At 37.5% G+C, this 18,669-nt stretch overlaps 1 protein-coding gene across 2 annotated transcripts in view; it reads right to left on the bottom strand.

Annotated features, from left to right (window-relative positions):
* ZCCHC17 (zinc finger CCHC-type containing 17) overlaps nt 1–18,669 on the bottom strand; it is a 52,580-nt gene that overhangs the window by 24,632 nt on the left and 9,279 nt on the right. For both annotated transcript variants that reach the window (XM_081306771.1, XM_081306772.1), the window contains exons 2-3: nt 16,934–17,054; nt 7,226–7,283 (exon numbers count right to left, since the gene is read on the bottom strand). In XM_081306771.1, coding sequence (XP_081162897.1) covers nt 7,226–7,283; nt 16,934–16,999 — 124 coding nt within the window. In that variant the 5' untranslated portion in view covers nt 17,000–17,054. The remainder of the gene's footprint in view (nt 1–7,225; nt 7,284–16,933; nt 17,055–18,669) is intronic.

Consider the following 18,669-nt stretch of genomic DNA (forward strand, 5'->3'; position numbering starts at 1 on the left):
AAAAGATTATAACGGAGCCAAAAATTCCTAATGCATAGTGATGTCATAGTAAAGTGCATTACTCACATGTTTTGGTGATGCTGGTGTAAACCTACTGTGCTGTTAGTCCTATAAAAGTACAGCACATGTAATTATGCACCACACACAGTGCTTGATAATGACACTGTACGACTGTTATGATGGATATAGTTATCGTACTATACCTTTTATCATTATTTTAGAATGTACTCTTCCCACTTGTTTTATCATAAAGTTCTCTGCAAAACCAAATGCACTGTTTGGCTGACACCAGCCTCATCCCTCTGGTGTTTACTCTCAACTGTAGGATTTTATCTTATGCCTGATTTAACCTCATATTTTGCTCTTCATGGTCCTAGGAACAAGGCTATGTCAAAATATATAGCCTAGGTATGTAGTAGGTGTTACTATGTAGGTTCGCCTTTCAATTACAAAAACAAAAAGATGAATTCACCTAAAAATAGTGGAAACATACCAATTCTATGTTAGTAGAATTGATTAATTAATTAATGCTCCACGATGAAACAGAAGCAAACAAAAATGCTTTGCTTACCATGTCGCATGTCAGGGAAGCAGTTTGTGTCTAGATTTCTGCCCCATTCCTCTCCCTCCCTACATTTGTAGTGCAGGGAATTGAATCCAGAACCTTGGGCATGCTAGACAAGTGGTACATACCTGGCCCATGCCTAGATTTTGGACATGAAGCCACAAATGCTCAAAGGGCACATCAAGTCCATCATCATGTTCAATAAACTCAACATGAACTTTACAAAATGAGTCCCATCTGAATGTCTGCTGGTAAAAGAAAGGAGAAAACCAATCCTAACAAGTTGGAAAACACTAGTTGTTCAATCACCATATGAGAGAGATAGTAAGCCTACTACAGTCCCCTTAAAAACCATTCTCCCTTATGTATAATTTTAATGCACCAATAAAAAAATTTATTGTGGAAAATATATATGTACCAACAAATTAAAAAAAAAATTCTCCCAACTATGTTAGGCTTAACACATTAATTCCATTGGCAATAAAGAAAAATGGTAAAACTTTCAAATTACTACAGTATAGCTGCAACCAAAAATGCCAAAATAAAGGTCTCGGGGCTGCAATTGTAGCTAAGCGGTAGAGCGCTTGCCTAGTACATGTGAGGCACTGGATTTAATCCTCAGCACCACATACAAACAAATAAATGAATGAATGAATGAATGAATGGTCCCTTTACCTTTGGGACCCCAAATTCCCTGTCCAGATTTTTCAAGTAAATCATCTTTAATCAATGGTATATATCAATAATGTAAGTACCTAAATCAAAGTGATTTCTCATACCCTTTAACTGTTGGGATTACAGAGTCATTCAAACAGTTACTAACACCCACTATATTATAGGCAGAAATGGATTCAAGGATGAATAAAACATGTTCCTGTCAGTCAAAGAACTCAGAGTCTGTAATATCCCATTTCACAGATGAGGAAACGGAGGCTCAAAGTCTAGCCAACTTGCCCAAGTCAAGAAACCAGTAAAGGGCAAAGCTGGGACAGTTCATTTTTTCATTCAATGAGAATTACTGAATACCACTATACTAGGCCCTGATTCATCTGAAAAGTCTAAGTATTCCATAACTTAGTGCAAACTCCCTCATTTTTATTATGCCACTGTAATTTATTTATATTTCTAGACTGAACAATCTGAGGGCAGCAGGAATTGTTGTGGTGGTGGTTTTAAGTCTCTGGGTTACCACTGGAAAAGATAACTAGAAGATGGAATTCAATAATTATTTACTAGCTGGGTGCAGTAGTGACACATGTCTGTAATCCCAACTACTTGGGAAGCTCAAAAAATTTTTTTTAAAAAGCACTTTTTGCTAAATTGAATTCAATTAATTGTTAAACACAGAAATAGATTCATATTTAATCTATTAATTCATTTATATGTATACACACACACACTCTCACACACAAACACACACATTTTTCTTGGTACCAGGGAGACTGAACCTTGCTTAGGGCCTCACTAAGTTGCTCAGGCTGGCTTTGAATTTGTGATTTACTTGCCTCAGCCTCCTGAGCTGCTGGGATTACAGGTGTGTGCCACCAATGCCTAGTTATTGCTAAATATATTTGAGTTTCCACCATAAACAAGGAATATTAAAAGTGTAACACTAAATAATCTCTGCTCTCAAACTTATATAATTTAGTGCTGGTGAACAGAATACAGCAAAAAAAAAATACTTTAAAATTGTACAGGGCTGCATTATCTACTATGTTATTCACTACCTACCTGGCTATTTTAAGTTTAGTTAAAAAAATAAAATTTAAATCTCGGGGCTGGGGTTTTAGCTCAGTGGAAGAGCACTTGCCTAGCATGTGTGAGGCACTGGGTTCGATTCTCAGGGCCACATGTAAGTAAACAAAATAAAGCCCACCAACAACTAAAAAGTATTTTTTAAAAAAATTTAAATCTCAAGGCTACTGTATTGAACAGCACAGATGTGGTATAATATAAAAATATTGTCCTTGTTCCTGGCTAATAATCCCTAAAACCCTTGGGATTTCCTTTGTGACAGGAGTGTCTTTTGTTCATAAGAAGGCCCCCTCTGATCATACTTTGAGTTCATGCTAACAAGGTGACAGAGTGGGTGCCTTGATAACCTCCAGATGGAGCTGGTCATCAGAAAGATCAAGTGATTAGAAGGTCATAATGTTCAGACCCACCCACTGACTGACCATTTCCAGGAAAAGGGGTTTAGGAGCTGGAGGGAGAGCTCTATAAAAACTCCCCCACAGAAAATTTGTAGAGTTCCTGGGTTGGTAAATCCATCCTAGTGCTGGGAGGGCTTCACCAGAGAGGACATAAAAGCTTCCCACCCTACTACACTCCTACGGGGCCCTGTGCATCTCTTCTATGACTTGGCTATTCCTGAGTTATGATAAGTGAAGTGTTTACTATAGCCCATAAAAGTGCTTTCCTGAGTTCTGTGGGAACCTAATTTACAACTGGTTGGTGAGAAGTAGAGGGACATCTAAAATGCAGGCAATCTTACAGAACTTAGCCCTTCTAACTTGTGGGATTAGATGCTAGCTAACTCAAGGTAGGTAATATCAGAATTGAATTGGTGGATACCTGCTTGGTGTCCAAAGACATGGAGAATTAGTGTCCAGAAAACAAATCAGAACAGAGAGAGACATTAACAGCATCACAGAAAGTTCTATTGAACAATACTATGAGAAGGAAAAAGAAAATCGTTATATCTAAATCCTAGGAGGGGGTCTTCAATTCAGCAGTGGGTAAAGAATTCAAAGAATAAAAGTCTGGGAAACTAATTCAACTTAGAGTCTTCTTCCTGAATCAAAGACATTAAGATTTGATCAGACTACAATTATTCCATTGTTCAGTCCTAATGATTGTCTCCCTTACAGACACTAAGAGACTATAGAGAAATCAATAGCTTAAGTTATCCAAAAACCCCACAGAAAATGCCAGGATTAGAACTCAGTTTCCATGTAATTATTTGGTCCTCTGAGCTCCCTCTCCAAGGCTTGTTTCAGCACAGCTTCAGACTGACAGATTCACGTGTAAGCTGTCAGCCACAATCAGAGGCATTACCTGACAGAGTACAGACACAAGTAAGTTGAAAACTGACTGTTGAAGGGTAGCCGCCTTTAATCCGCAGATAGTTCCCAAAGTGTCACATAAATGTCTAAGTAAAAATGGCACTTTCAGGCACTGGCAGTGATAGGCAAGTACACTAACAAGAAAATCTGCCTTCAGACAGGAAGAGGTGCAGGTCCTATAGAGGTGGGGATGAGTTCCACCTCATTAAATCCCAGCCAACATAAAATGAGAAACTTAATTACAGACTGCAGACTGCCAGCTTGAAAACCACTGGTAAGCCATTTCTAATGCAAAGATGCAATCTGCAGCACAGTGGTTTCCAAGGCTAGAGGCAGGCTTTATTATCCAAAGATCAGCTGTTGGGCTTTTTGAAAGAAAAAAAAATATATATATATATATTTTAAAAATATTTATTTTTTAGTTGTACACAATACCTTTATTTTGTTTATTTATTTTTATGTGGTGCTGAGGATCGAACCCAGGGCTTTGCACGTGCTAGGCGAGCGCTCTACCCTCTGAGCCTCAACCCCAGCCCCAAAAATATATTTTTTTAAATATTTATTTTTCAGTTGTAGTTGAACATAATACCTTTATTTTATTTATTTTTATGTGGTGCTGAGGATCGAACCCAGGGCCTTACACATGCTAAGTGAGTACTCTACCCTCTGAGCCTCAACCCCAGCCCCCCCCCCCCACCACCAAGAGTATTTTTTTAAATGGCAAAAAGTGAAAGTCCTTGGGCTGGAGCTGTAGCTCAGTTGTAGAGTGCTTGCCTCGCATGTGTGAGGCACTGGGTTCGATCCTCAGCACCACATAAAACAAATAAATGAATAAAGATATTGCATCAATGTACAACTAAAAAAATATATTTTTTGAAAAGGTAAAAGTCTCTCTCTTTCATGTAATCCCTTCTTTAGCAAATCCAACTCCCCAAAAGCGATTATTATTAAGAATTTATTAGCTGGGTATGGTGGTATACACCTATAATCCCAGCTACTCAGTAGGCTGAAACAGGGGGATCACAATCCAGGCCAGCCTGGAAAATCTAGCAAGAGGACCTGTTTCAAGGAAGAAAAAAAAGCTGGGTATATAGTGCAGTGGTAGTGTACTTGCTCATCATGTGTAAGGCCCTGTGTTCAATTCCCAGCACTGGGGGTGGAGGGGAGAAAAAAGAATTGTTGAATATTCTCCCATGCTTTCTTCTAAACATATGCAATAACTTTAAAAAATACATAGGCATGGATTGGGGTTGTGGCTCAGAGGTAGAGCACAAATTAGATGGTGGTGATTGTTGCAAAACCCTGTGAATATACCAAAAAACAATGAAATTTATTCTTTAGGTAAAATGTATAGTACGTGAATTAAACCTTAATAAGGCTATTTTTTTAAAGGGACATTACACAAATGGAATTATAAAAAGTCTAACCTTTTGGGATTAGCTTTTTTCACTGAGCTTAATTATCTGAAGATTGATCCACATTGCCGCATGTATTGATAATTTTTTTTCCTTTTTATTGTTGAGTAGTATTCCATTATGCAAATGGACCACTGTTTATGTAACTTTATCAATACTAAGAATGAATATCTTTTAATACATTGACAAAATGACTTACATTTTCTCCTGTGAGTTGTCTTTTCATATTTTGGTTCCTTTTCCTACTATTCCCCCCATTTTTTGTTAGCTCTTTATCACGTGTATTACAAATTCTTTTTCCCAACTTAACTTTGCTAATGATTTTTATCACTATCTTTTTAGTTTTTTCTTTCTTTAATTTTATTTATTTATTTATAATATATTTTATTTTATTTTTATTTTTATGTAGTGCAGAGGATCGAACCCAGTGCCTCACGCATGCCAGGTGAGCACGCTACTTCTTGAGCCACATCCCAAGCCCTATTTTTTTTATTTTTACGTAGTGAAATATTCTTTCATATTTTTCTCTTATGACTATATCTTTCTGTTAAGATTTTTAACTTATTTTAGCATAAGTAGTTGGCAAGTTGAGTCTCTGGATTCACTAGCATGATGTGTGATAAAGCAGAAAGCCCATGAAGCTAGGAATCTGAAGGTTTAGATTCTAGTCTTAGTTGTGCCATTATCTATTTAATTCACTCTGGGCAGGTCACCCATCTGTGGAATTCCTGTTTATACTTAACACAACTATTCTTACAAACAAGATTGTAGATATAAGAGGGAATCTCCAAAAATTATTCAACACATGTTTATGTATTATGAAGAAAATTTAAAGTATTGTATTTATAATTTTTTTTGGTACTGGGGATTGAACCTAGAAGACTTTAACCACTGAACTACATCCCTAGCCCTTTTTATTTTTTATTTTGAGACAGGGCCTTGCTAAATTGCTGAGGCTGGCTTCTAACTTAAGATCCTCCTGGCTTAGGCTCATGAGCTGCTGGGATTATAGGCATGCACAACCATGCCTGGCTAATATGTGTTTTCGAAGCTAGGCATGGTGGCATGTACCTGTTTCCCCACCGACTTAGGACACTGAAGTGCGAGGATCACTTGAGCTCAGGAATTTGAAACCAACCTGGGCAAGACAGCCAGGCTCCAACTCTTTTTTTAAAATATTTTTTTAGTTATTGATGGACCTTTATCTTATTTATTCATATGTGGTTCTGAGAATGGAACCCATTGCCTCACACATGCTAGGCAAGCACACTTCCACCGACTACAACCCCAGCCCCGGACTCCAACTCTTAAAAAAATAAACACTGGCATTTGTGAGACCCTGGGTTCAATCCCCATAATCATGATCAATCAATAAATGAATAGATAGATAGATAAATAGATATATAGATAAATAAATAAGTAGGTACTATTTCTATTTCATGTACCATACTAGAACATTCAAAATGTCAGCCTCAGAAGTAGTTTGCCATCTCCAAATTTCTATGTCCAAAGAAGTCAAGTGACTTGCCTGGTGTCACAGGTGATGTCTAGGGAGGAGTTGATTCCAGAAATAAATCCAATTAGGTATATCCTAGCCTTTTTCCCAAGTCAGAGAACAACATTTTTCTGAGTCAAGACCTTCAATGAGCCTAGTGCAATGGCACATGCCTATAATCCCAGCAACTCAGGAAGCTGAGATAGGAAGATTGCAAGTTTGAAGCCAGCTACAGAAACTTAGGGAAGCCCTAATCAACATATCAAGACCCTGTCTCAAAGTAAAAAATAAGGACTGAGGATATATGGCTCAGTGTCTATGTAAAGTGTCCCTGGGTTCAATTCCCAGTACCGCACACATTTAAAAAAAGACCTGCTAAATGGGTTGTGGGTATATAAATCAGTGGTAGAACATATGTTTAGCATGCATGAGGTTCTAGGTTTACACCTACACACACACACACACACACACACACACACACACACACACACAGATGCTCACACGTGGACCTGCTAAAAATTAACTATTACCACTTGTCTGTATTCATATCTACACTAAAAACAAAATAAAATATAAATGCAAAAAAAAAAACTCTGAAAAATGTAGAACCTACAATTATGATGTTGGTGGGGGTTACAGCAAAGAAAGTGAAATGAGAGAGCTAAATTTCAAATTATAGACCGACCTTGCTTCCGACAGCCTGGGATTTTGATAAAGGCTCCATAATCTGTCACCATGGCAACCTATAAAGAAAAAAAATAATAAATCAATGTCACACAAATGAGAATATTTCTTCCAGAGTCTCCTAGACTCCTTGAATTTCCGCTTGGCACCGACTTGTCTCTGACTACTACAAAACTCCCTAATAATGTTTTGTCAAGCATTCTTTATTATGTTCTTTTTGAAACTTAGACTAACAGGTATATACATATTCATTAAAAACAATGGTGAGATTGGAATGTCATCACATGGTATGATGGTAATCAAGGGATGCCCAAATCCCACACTTGTTGAAATCACCAAAGGAGGCCAGGCACAGTGGCGCAAGCCTGTAATCCCAGCAAATTCCAGCAGCTCGGACCATCTCAAGTTCAAAGTCAGCTTAAACAACTCAGTAAAACCCTGTCTCTAAATAAAATACAAAAAAAGGGCTGGAGCATCCCTGGATGAATCCCCAGTATATTAATTAAAAAAAAAAAAAGGGAGAAAAGAAATCACCAAAGGAGTTTTATGAATGATAGGGATAGCAGGAATCAAGTAATAAAGTTACACTTTATATTAGCTGGGCCTTAGGCCTCTAATCCCTATACAAACAACTATAGTAGTTTGACATAGATTGTGTAGATCCCTTTTTCTTAAACTTCAAACCAAGACAGTAGAATGAATTGAACATAATGTTCCTGTGTTCATATATGAATACATGACCAATGGAACTCCACATCATGTACAACCACAAAAATAGGAACTTATACTCCATGTATATATGACAAACCAAAATATAGTCTACTGTCATGTATAACTAATAAGAACAAATAAAAAATTTTAAAAAACACTGAGTCCTGGGTTTTATTAAGAAAATTAGAGAAAAAAATCAATACATAGACATCTGACAGAACATGAAAAGATATAACCAGAGAGAAAAAGATTTGTTCTCAAGACTTTTGTAGCACTGACCTAACATCGGGAAGTTAGTGGTTTGATGGACTTACATAATAAGTAACCAATAAATGTTAGTGAGAAAGGCCCAGAGTCCCTGCCAAGTAAATTATTATCTCCACTCTTTCAATCTTCTAGTTTTTCCCTTCCCTATTCACCTGTGTGGATTGGGATTAATGTTGTCACTACATTTAGCATTTAGCATTAAATTCATTATTTGTAAAAATTCAGTATTTTATTCTTCTCAGTGTCTTTAGCTAGTTGTTTCATCTTAAGCAATCACTGTTTCACCATATCTAAAGCTAGGGAACTGAATAAGACAATTCCAGCTGGACTAATATTTACTAACATATACTAAATGTTCACTACATGCAAAACACTATTCAAAATCCTCATCACACCTTATAAAGTTGGTACTATTTTCATTTGACAGATGACAAAATGATGCAGAGAAAGGTTAGGTAATTTGCCCAAGATCCAAACTTGGCAAGTAGAGGAGCTGGGATTAGAACCCAGAGTTTAACTACACTACAGCTGTTCATAGTTCCCTTTATTCTAATGACTACAAGTGGTGACATCTGATATCCTATCTGTTCCTGGCAACAATCCTAGGAAGTATATATGATAGGTTCCTATGCTGCAGATGAGGCAGAACAATCTAGTGTAGAAAGAACGCTGCTTTGGAGTGAAAGATGCGGCTTCTAATCTCAGCTCTGCCATTTCCTACCTGTGGGATACTGAACACAACTTGCTTTTCAAGGTCTAAGTTCCCATCTGCTCTCACTTTGCTGCTACAGATAACAAATGACATACATAAAATGCCTGGCACTGGTATCTGGCACATAATGCACCCTCAAAGTATAGCTTTTTAATAATTTATAGTCCAAGAAACTGAAGCACAAAAAGATAAGTGACTAGTAGAAAGACATACAACTTAGATACAAGCTGGGGACAGAACCTCGGTCTCCTGACTCCTAGTTCAGTGCCTCCTGCTTCACCAAACATCATCATTCCACATTAGATGGAAATAGATAAAAACTTTCCTTCCCCTCATTTTTTTTTTTTTTTAGAGAGAGAGAGTGAAAGAGAGAGAGAGAGATTTATTTTTTAGTTTTCGGCGGACACAACATCTTTCTTTGTGTGTGGTGCTGAGGATCGAACCCGGGCCGCACACACGCCAGGTGAGTGCGCTACCGCTTGAGCCACATCCCCAGCCCTTCCCCTGATTTTTTAATGGGTATATTGGAACAGAGCACCTGAATTAACTCTCCAAAAGATACAACATAAAGAATGGGTTTACAAACCAATAGTTCTAAGCTTCCATTTTACACTGATGAAGAATATCCTAAAGTAAGAACCAGGGGTGCTGGGGCTGGGGTTCAGTGGTAGAGCACTTGCCCAGCATGTGTGAGGCACTGGGTTCGATTCTCAGCACCACACACAAATAAATAAAATAAAGGTCCATTGACAACTACAAATATATTTTTAAAAAAGTAAGGACCAGGTAGTCTCAAAGAAACAGTACAATCATGCAGATACTTAAAATCAAGGCAAGGTAGAGCCAGAAGAAGCTCTTTAAGGACTTTAGAGATTGGCTGGTCCAAACCTGTCATTTTTCAAATGAGAGAGAGAACCAGAGACACTAAGTGCTTACGCAAGTTTACAAAGCAATTTGTTTTTATGAAAAGAGTCCCCTGGATAAAGAAAATAAAGCCTTTCAATTTTTAATTAAAATAAGAGAAGATCCCTTCTCTATGGATCAAACAAAGGTACTTTGGCTTTTGCTCCAGGATTATAGAAAAAGGGCTTCTTGTCTCATGCTGTATAACAACATTATTAAAGAGTAAAATTTTCTACCAAACTTAACAGCAGCATCTGGAAGTCAGAGCCTAAATCGCCTTGCTGCTGTAAATGAAAACAATCTCACTTTTCAATCCTGAAGCTCTAGTGTCACATTATGGTCTTTAGAGGTAATAACAGACCTTAATTTGGCCTCTCCCAAAAGAAAAGGTTAATGTGCTCCAGAATAAATGCACTCAACCATTCAGTTAGGAAAAGGTATTCTTGCCTGTTTCCTGCACCAGGTGTTTCCATCATTGTGTCTCCTAGGGTACATTCAAAGTTGAAATTAACAGGATGGCACCTGCTGTAGATGATCACACAGACTGCCTGGTGTCCCAAGAATAATTACTCAAATGGCTCAGAGGAAAAAAATTCAATAATTATCTCAAATGAATTCAAGTCTTGGGTAAAATGAATTTCCTACCTTCAGATTAAAGTAGCAATGGCCTTGAAATTCATTCTCCCCACAATGTAAATGATGAGTTTGAAGCTCAGAGACTTAAGTTGCTTGTTCAAAGTCACAAAGTTAGAAAGTAGCATAACCAGGTATAAAACAGATTTTTTATTTTTATTTTTAGATCAATGGTATTTCCCCTTTACCACACCAACATCCCCGAGCATTTTTTTCCACTGTAGCAACGCTGAGCCAGATTTCAACTCCCACTGCTGTGTTTATACCCACTACCACGCTTAGTAGACACTGCACATGATGTCTTAAAGGATAAGAAAAGGATAAATGTTGGCTTCGTGTCTATTCAATCACTGGGACCAGCATCCCTGCTGAGCCCACTAAGAGAACTGCTAGGATATGAGCTATACCACCAATTTCTTTGAGGACAACTGGTCTTACAAGGTTTGATACAATTTTATTCCAGTATTTATACACCATCTACTATAAGATACAATACCAGGCACTGTGAAATAAAGACAACTTACAAAAAGATACTGATTGCTGGGCATGGTGGCACACATCTGTAATCGCAGTGACCCAGGAAGCTGAAGCAGGAGAATCACAAGTTCAAGGCCAGCAACTTAGTGAAGCCCTAAATAACTTAGCAAGACATAGTTTCAAAGTAAAAATTAAAAAGGGTTGGGAATGTGGCACAGTGGTAAAGTACCCCTGGGTTCAGTCCCCCATACCACTCCCCCCAAAAGTTGCCCAGCCTATTAAAAAAAAAAAAAAAAGAATATGAAGTATTTACCAAGATATGTGAGAAAATCAGAGAATCCTGGCCTTTACCTTCTAGTGACTCACAATCTACTGGAGACACATATACAAGTAATAATATTGCAAGATTGTGATAAATGCTATGATAGAGTTGTACGAACAAATGACTGGAAAAAAAAAACACATTTACCATCTACCTTCTTCCTATACCTAAATTCAGTCAAACAAATTTATTTAATTTTTGTCCTGGAGATTGAAGCTAAGAGCACTTTACCATTCAGCTACATCCCCAGCCTTTTTTCTTTTCTTGAAATAGGCTCTCGCTAAGTTGTATAACAAAATTATTAAAGAGTATAATTATCTAACAAACTCAACAGCAGCATCTGGAAGTCAGACCCCAAATCACCTTACTCCTGGACTCAATATTGGATCCTCCTGCTCCAGACTACCAAGTAGCTGAAATTACATGTGTATGCCACCATGTCCAGCAAAGGTATTCTAATAAAATTTTGTTTCTTCATATATTTACATACAATTGAACAACCTCTGTTGTAGTTTAGCAAAACATAGACCTGGAGGGCTGGGATTGTGGCTCAGCGGTAGAGCGCTCGCCTAGCACTGGCGGGACCCGGGTTCAATCCTCAGCACCACATTAAAAAATAAATAAATAAAGGCATTGTGTTGTGTCCATCTACACCTAAAAAATAAATATTAAAACAAAACAAAACAAAAAAACATAGACCTGGAAAGATTTAGAATCCCACCTTTGGCATTTATTTATCATTGGGCCATTATTCTGACAAGTTTTCTTATCCATTAAAAGGAGTTAATTCTAGAAAGATTCAATAACACAGAATGTGTTGGAGTGCTAACATATATTAGACTTTCAAAAATTTTTTCCAATCTACTATTAGGTACTCATTTATTTTCCTTGTAAATATTAGGTACTCATTTGTTAATTAATTTATTTTGGTACCAGAGTTTGAACTCAGGGGTGTTTAACCACTGAAACACATCCCCGATCTTATTTGTAATTTATTTAGAGATAGGGTCTCACTGAGTTGCTTATGGCCTCGCTTTTGCTGAGGCTGGCTTTAAACTTGCAATCCTCCTGCCTCAGCCTCCCAAGCTGCTAGGATTACAGGCATATGCCACTGCGCCTGGCCCAGCTTCATTTACTTTCGTTGGATGAATATTCTGAAAAAAAGTTCATTCCTTCCAATTTATCATAAAATTTTTCTCTTCCTAATTCCAAGTCATTTCTAAAGCATTCTTTTCCAAAATATGCTCCTGAAATACTAAATTAGAACTCAAAAAATGGTATTTCACTGAACATTCAACCCGATGGTAATACATACCTTCCTTGATGGTAATATATAAAATCTACTATTTCAAGCCCCGTCTCATACAAGAAAAGGCTGCAGGCAGGATCTACTTTGGAAGAAATCTTAGTCTGTGAAGGGCAGAGAACACTACTCTTTCTTTTGTGTAGCATGATAAGTGAGGGCTTCAGGATCAGAAAAATCAATTTCACTTGCAGTGTTACCATTTCCTTTTTCTGAGTTCTGGTACTTCACTCACCTTTGGGGAAACCATGGGCCATAAAGATAAAAGACAGAAACTCTGGAACAGCAGAGTCATTTGCCATTTGTTAGAATGTTATTATCCTACACATTTACATTTGGGATCAATTTATCATCAACAGATATCCAGAACAACTATTATCAATAACTGACAATCACAAAGTCTGTCCTTAAAGACCTCTTAACATTAGGAGGTGAAACTTTACCAACTGTAAAGTAAGAATGAATGCCAGAAGAATACACAGTTAAAATACTTCAGGCATTTTTAAGATACTGAAAAACATTTGGGGGGCTGGGGATGTGGCTCAAGCGGTAGCACGCTCGCCTGGCATGCGTGCAGCCCGGGTTCGATCCTCAGCACCACATACCAACAAAGATGTTGTGTCCGCCGAGAACTAAAAAATAAATATTAAAAATTCTCTCTCTCTCTCCTCTCTCACTCTCTCTTTAAAAAAAAAAGAAGAAAAAGAAAAAAGAAAAACATTTGGGGGCTTTATCTTCCCTTCAAGAAGAAGGAGACACCATTAATGAATTCCTATGTCTGTCACTTTTATAGATAACATCTTATTTAATTATTACAGAAATCCTTTGGAAGTAGTTATCTCCAGTTAATAAATGAGAAAATTGACATTTACAGCCTTAAGTATCCCACATTAGTAAATAAATAAAAGAGCTGGCATTAGAATCCAGGTCTGTCTAATTCCAAAGCCTTTGCTCTCTAAAGAAATCCAATGCCTCAAAAGTTAATCATTCACTCAGTGATCAAGCACCTACTATTTTCTACCCATCTACCTGAAACTGAGATATACAGCAAAGCAGAGCTCTGCCCTTGTAAAGCTTAAGTATCTTGTGGGAATGACATTACACAAGTATGCAAATAGCCAATTAAATTCCAAGTTTTCTGGGGAACCAACCTAGATACCCATCAATAGATGAAAGGATAAAGAACCTGTGTTATATATACACAATGGAATATTACTCAGTATTACAAGAAAATAAGATTATGGCATCTGCAGGTAAATGGATGGAGCTGGAGATTATTATGCTAAGTGAAGTAAGCCAATCCCCAAAAAACTAAAGGCCAAATGTTTTCTCTGATTAGTGGATACAGATCTATGATGGGGAATCATGGCAAGAATGGAGGAACTTTGGATTGGGCAAGAGGGAGGATGGGGAGGGGTTATGGGGATAGGAAAGATGGTGGAATGAGATGGACATCATTACTCTAGGTACATGTGTGATTGCACAAATGGTGCATCTCTACATCATGTACAACCAGAGAACTGAAATGTTGTGCTCCATTTGTGTACGATCAATTGAAATGCATTCTACTGTCATGTACAACTAAGTAGAACAAATGAAAAAAAAAAGTTCCAAGTTTTCAATTCTGTGAATATTTCAACAAAACTGAAACACGTTCATTAAAACCAGCTGGAAATCACACTCTAGAACTTATATATCCTTTATTATCATTAAGAACAAAAATACAGATTATTATGTAAAAGACAACATCTTTTACATAAATATGTCATCCTATAAAATAGGACATTGACAAATATATCTTTATACATTAAACAATATACAAAGAAGTGACTTTCATGAACTGTTCAATAACTAATTTTGGTAAAAAGAAGCAAGACTTCAAACAAATATTGCATGTCTTTTGCAATATGTTGTCAGTTTCACATGACGTGGCTTACTTTGATACCATTGTTCTTGGAATTTAAGAATAATATGATTTCTCATGTCAAGTCTAATATCATCTTGGAAACAGGAGGTCTGGCAATATTACATTTTCTTCCTCCTTCCAGTTTCTCGTTGCATCATTTTAGGCATGCTAAGCAGAAATCTCTATCGAAATCTGACATATTTATGGGATCTTTCTTTCTTGTCTTTGTTCACAAACCAGTAAATAATTCATGGATTTATGACACACATACTAATTATTCAAGGGAACAAAAGTCAATACCATTTTTTTTTTTTTTTTTAATATTTATTTTTTAGTTCTCCGCGGACACAACATCTTTGTTGGTATGTGGTGCTGAGGATCGAACCCGGGCCGCACGCATGCCAGGCCAGCGCGCTATCGCTTGAGCCACATCCCCAGCCCCAGTCAATACCATTTTTACCTCTAAAAGAAGTGAAATATTTAGGAACCAACCAATTTTGCTTATCCATACCACCACTGAAATTCATACAGGTACTCACTACTTTGGTTGAAGCACATTACCTATATTCTTTTTTACTTCTTTTTTCCGTCACTGAATTTTGCCTAGAGGTTCAACCATATCACAGTTCATTTCAACAATGACACATTTATTAACTAACCATTTCTATGATGAGAATTTAATTATTTGTATTGAATCTGTAATCACAGACTATCTTGCTTGTTTTTTTCATCACTGTTGTCAGTTTTAGATGCTTATTTATTCTGTTTTCCCTCATCGTATCTGTAGTTTGGACTGCAATATTTCAAAGGAATGCCAGCAAGTCATATCCAGTGAACCAACTGTCAAAACAGTGTAATTGCCAGGTGTGGTGGCACATGCCTATAATCCCAGCAGCTGGGGAGGCTGAGGCAGGAGGACTGCAAGTTCAAAACCAGCTTCAGCAACTTATCGAGACCCTGTCTCAAAAAAAAAAAAAAAAAAGTGGGGATGTGGCTCAGTGGTGAAGAGGTTATTTGGGGTGAGATTTTAAAGAAGAGACTGAAGAGGGATACAATAAAAGTAGGGATCCTGGGCTGGGGATACAGCTCAGTTGGCAGAGTGCTTGCCTTGCATGCATAGGCCCTGGGTTCAATCCCCAGCACCAAAAAAAAAATAGGGATCCTAAAAATTCCTAAGAATAAGGGCCAATCGATATGAGGAGCTTGAACTAATGAGGTGCCAAGATGTTAAAGAAAAGACAGGGCTGAGGTTGTAGCTCAGTGCTAGAGCACTTACCCCACATGCATGAGGCCCTGGGTTTAATCCTTAGTACCACATAAAAATGAATAAATAAAAATAAAAATGTTGTGTCTACCGATAACTAAAGAAAGTTTAAAAGAAAATGATGTATTAAGACTTGTGGATGAACTGGAGAGGGAGGGAAAATCAAGATCAAATTGAAGGGCTGGGGATGTGGCTCAAGCGGTAGCACGCTCGCTTGGCATGTGTGCGGCCCGGGTTCGATCCTCAGCACCACATACAAACAAAGATGTTGTGTCCGCCGAAGAAAATAAATATTAAAATTCTCTCTCTCTCTCTCTCTTAAAAAAAAAAAAATCAAATTGAAAAGTGAAACCAAGGATAATATCCAGATTTCCAGCTTGAGTAGCTGAATGGATAGTGATTTCATTGGCTGATGTGGAAGAAAAACAGATTTGGTGAGAAAAATAAAAATTCAATTTAAAATATAAATTAGAGATGCTATAACGTATCCAAACGAGGATATCAAGCATGCAGTTAGATGTCTGCAGCTAAAAGGAAGATCAGAGATGTGGCGAGATGCTCCTGTGGCCCTTCCTATTTACCCGGTAGTGCTTAAGACAGTCTCAAGTAGATAAGGAACATCAAATCCAGCTGCTTTCACCCTTAATCTATTTTTAACACACTGTAAGAGAGATGTGGGAGGCCAACCTTATGGGTGACTGAGTTACACTCCTCAGCTGGGTGCTGAGGCGCTCAGTCACAGAAATGGGTGTGTCTTGCTACAGCCCCATGGGTGAAGCTATGCTCCCCTTTTCCTTTGTAATATAACCCCTTGCCCTGTTTAGGATAGAATCTTCCATGGAAGTGCCTTGTGTGTGTCCCCTCCTCTTACTGTGCCCTTGGGTGTGGCCTACCCAGGTATCAATCAACCTGCTGACAGTGGACATCATGAAGATAGACTCAGCCCCCTGAAACCTGACCCCTTGCCTCATTTGAATAGCTTCTCCTCAATAAAAGGGGTCAGCGCGTGCTCTCGCTCGCTCTCTCTTTCTGCAGACCCTTAAGGTCAGAGGAGCCGTCACAGCGAACCCCAAAGAAAAAGGTATTTGTGTCTCTTGTGTGGTTATTTCGTGCAGCCCAGTTAGCCCAGTTTAACTAGAGTGACCCCTGAGCCTTTTAGTCGAGAGAACAGAAACCCGGCAGAGAGATTTGCAAAGAACAAAAGACTATACCTCTCCTTGGAAAATAGTGTAGAGAGCAGGTAAGTTTTCCATGGTCTCAGGTCTTCCTGAATTCATCCTTAATGTTCTATGGCTCCTCCATTTCTCTTCTGCTAAAGCTAACTCAAGTGCCCTGTTACAAAGAAATAAGCAACGATTAGAAAGACATCTACATTAAAGAAGAAATAAATATGCAGTCCACAGTTTGTCTCTATAAAACAAGATTTAACATCATGGACTTTAATTCAAATCTCTTTTGTCTCTTCTAATTTGGAGAATTTTGGAAACCTTTATCTTATTTTGTTTGTTATTGTTGGGTTTTGTTGTTGTTGTTGTTGTTGTTGTTTTGTATTGGGGATTGAACCCAGGGACCCTCTACCACCGAGCTATATATTCAACCCTTTTTATTTTTTAAAAATTTGAGACAGAGTCTTGCTAAGTTGCTTAACACCTTGCTAGGTTGCTGAGGCTGGCCTCAAATTTGCGATCCTCCTGAGTCACTGGGATTACAAGTATACTATAAAGCCTGCCCCTTTATCTTGCTTTGTTACTTCAGAAGGCCTTTAGACTACTAGTTTTATTGTTTGTTCATTTATTGCTATTGCTGCTATTCTTTTGCCAGGGAGAGGCTTTTGAGGATGAGGGAGTACATTGGTCTGGACCTCACAAAAACAGAATAATAATGGGAGCCAACACTTATCAAGCACTTACTATGTCTAGACACTGTGTTAAACAGTGAACATGTGATGTTATTTAATCCTCAAAACTTTCTCAAAATATAGGTAGGTTCTATTTTTATTATTGTCTTCATTTTATACATATATATGTATATGTACATATACATATGTGTGTGTGCGTGTGTGTGTGTGTATCAATAAGTGAATTCAAAATGAGAAGAACTGGCTATCTCTCCCTCTGAAAATAGTCCTCATTCTCCCATGAATGTGCATCTGCTTTTTTTTTAAAATTTTTTTTTATTATTAGTTGTTCAAAACATTACATAGCTCTTGACATATCATATTTCATACATTTGATTTAAGTGGGTTATGAGCTCCCATTTTTACCCCATATACAAATTGCAGAATCACATCGGTTATACATCCACATTTTTACATACTGCCATACTAGTGTCTGTTGTATTCTGCTGCCTTTCCTATCCTCTACTATCCCCCCTCCCCTCCCCTCCCCTCCCCTCCCATCTTCTCTCTCTACCCCCTCTACTGTAGTTCATTTCTATCAGAGGTCAATTTAAAGAGAAAACTTTATATTTTGCTCTCATTCACAGAAAAAAAAAAATGATCACACTTCATAAACACACACACACAAATGTTTTTAAAATATTCATTTAGATAACATTCCTTAGAATCCTGTAAGTTTTCTAGAATATTCTCTGGGAGCATCTGCTTTCCTAAACAAATGTGTCTCTTAAAAAAAAAAGAGAGGGTGCTTATTTTTTTTTCCTTGATTAAATGAAAACACATTTATTCATTTTGAAAGTTCAGACAAAGGTAATACCTGAATAATGAAGAAAATACCAGTCATAACTCAATTTGGTTTATATTCTTTCAGGCTTTTTTTTATATGCAGAAGCAGTACTTTAATTTTATTTATTTATTTTTGTGGTACTGGAGATTGAAAACAGAGGCACTCTGCCACTAAACTACAACCCCAGTCCTTTTCTATTTTTTATTTTGAGATAAGGTCTCACTAAGTTGTTGGTTAGCCTAAACTTGTATAAGTGTGGGACT

The sequence above is a fragment of the Spermophilus citellus genome (genome assembly GCF_964194105.1).
Source record: "Spermophilus citellus genome assembly, chromosome: 9".
In the NCBI taxonomy this organism is placed as follows: domain Eukaryota; kingdom Metazoa; phylum Chordata; class Mammalia; order Rodentia; family Sciuridae; genus Spermophilus; species Spermophilus citellus.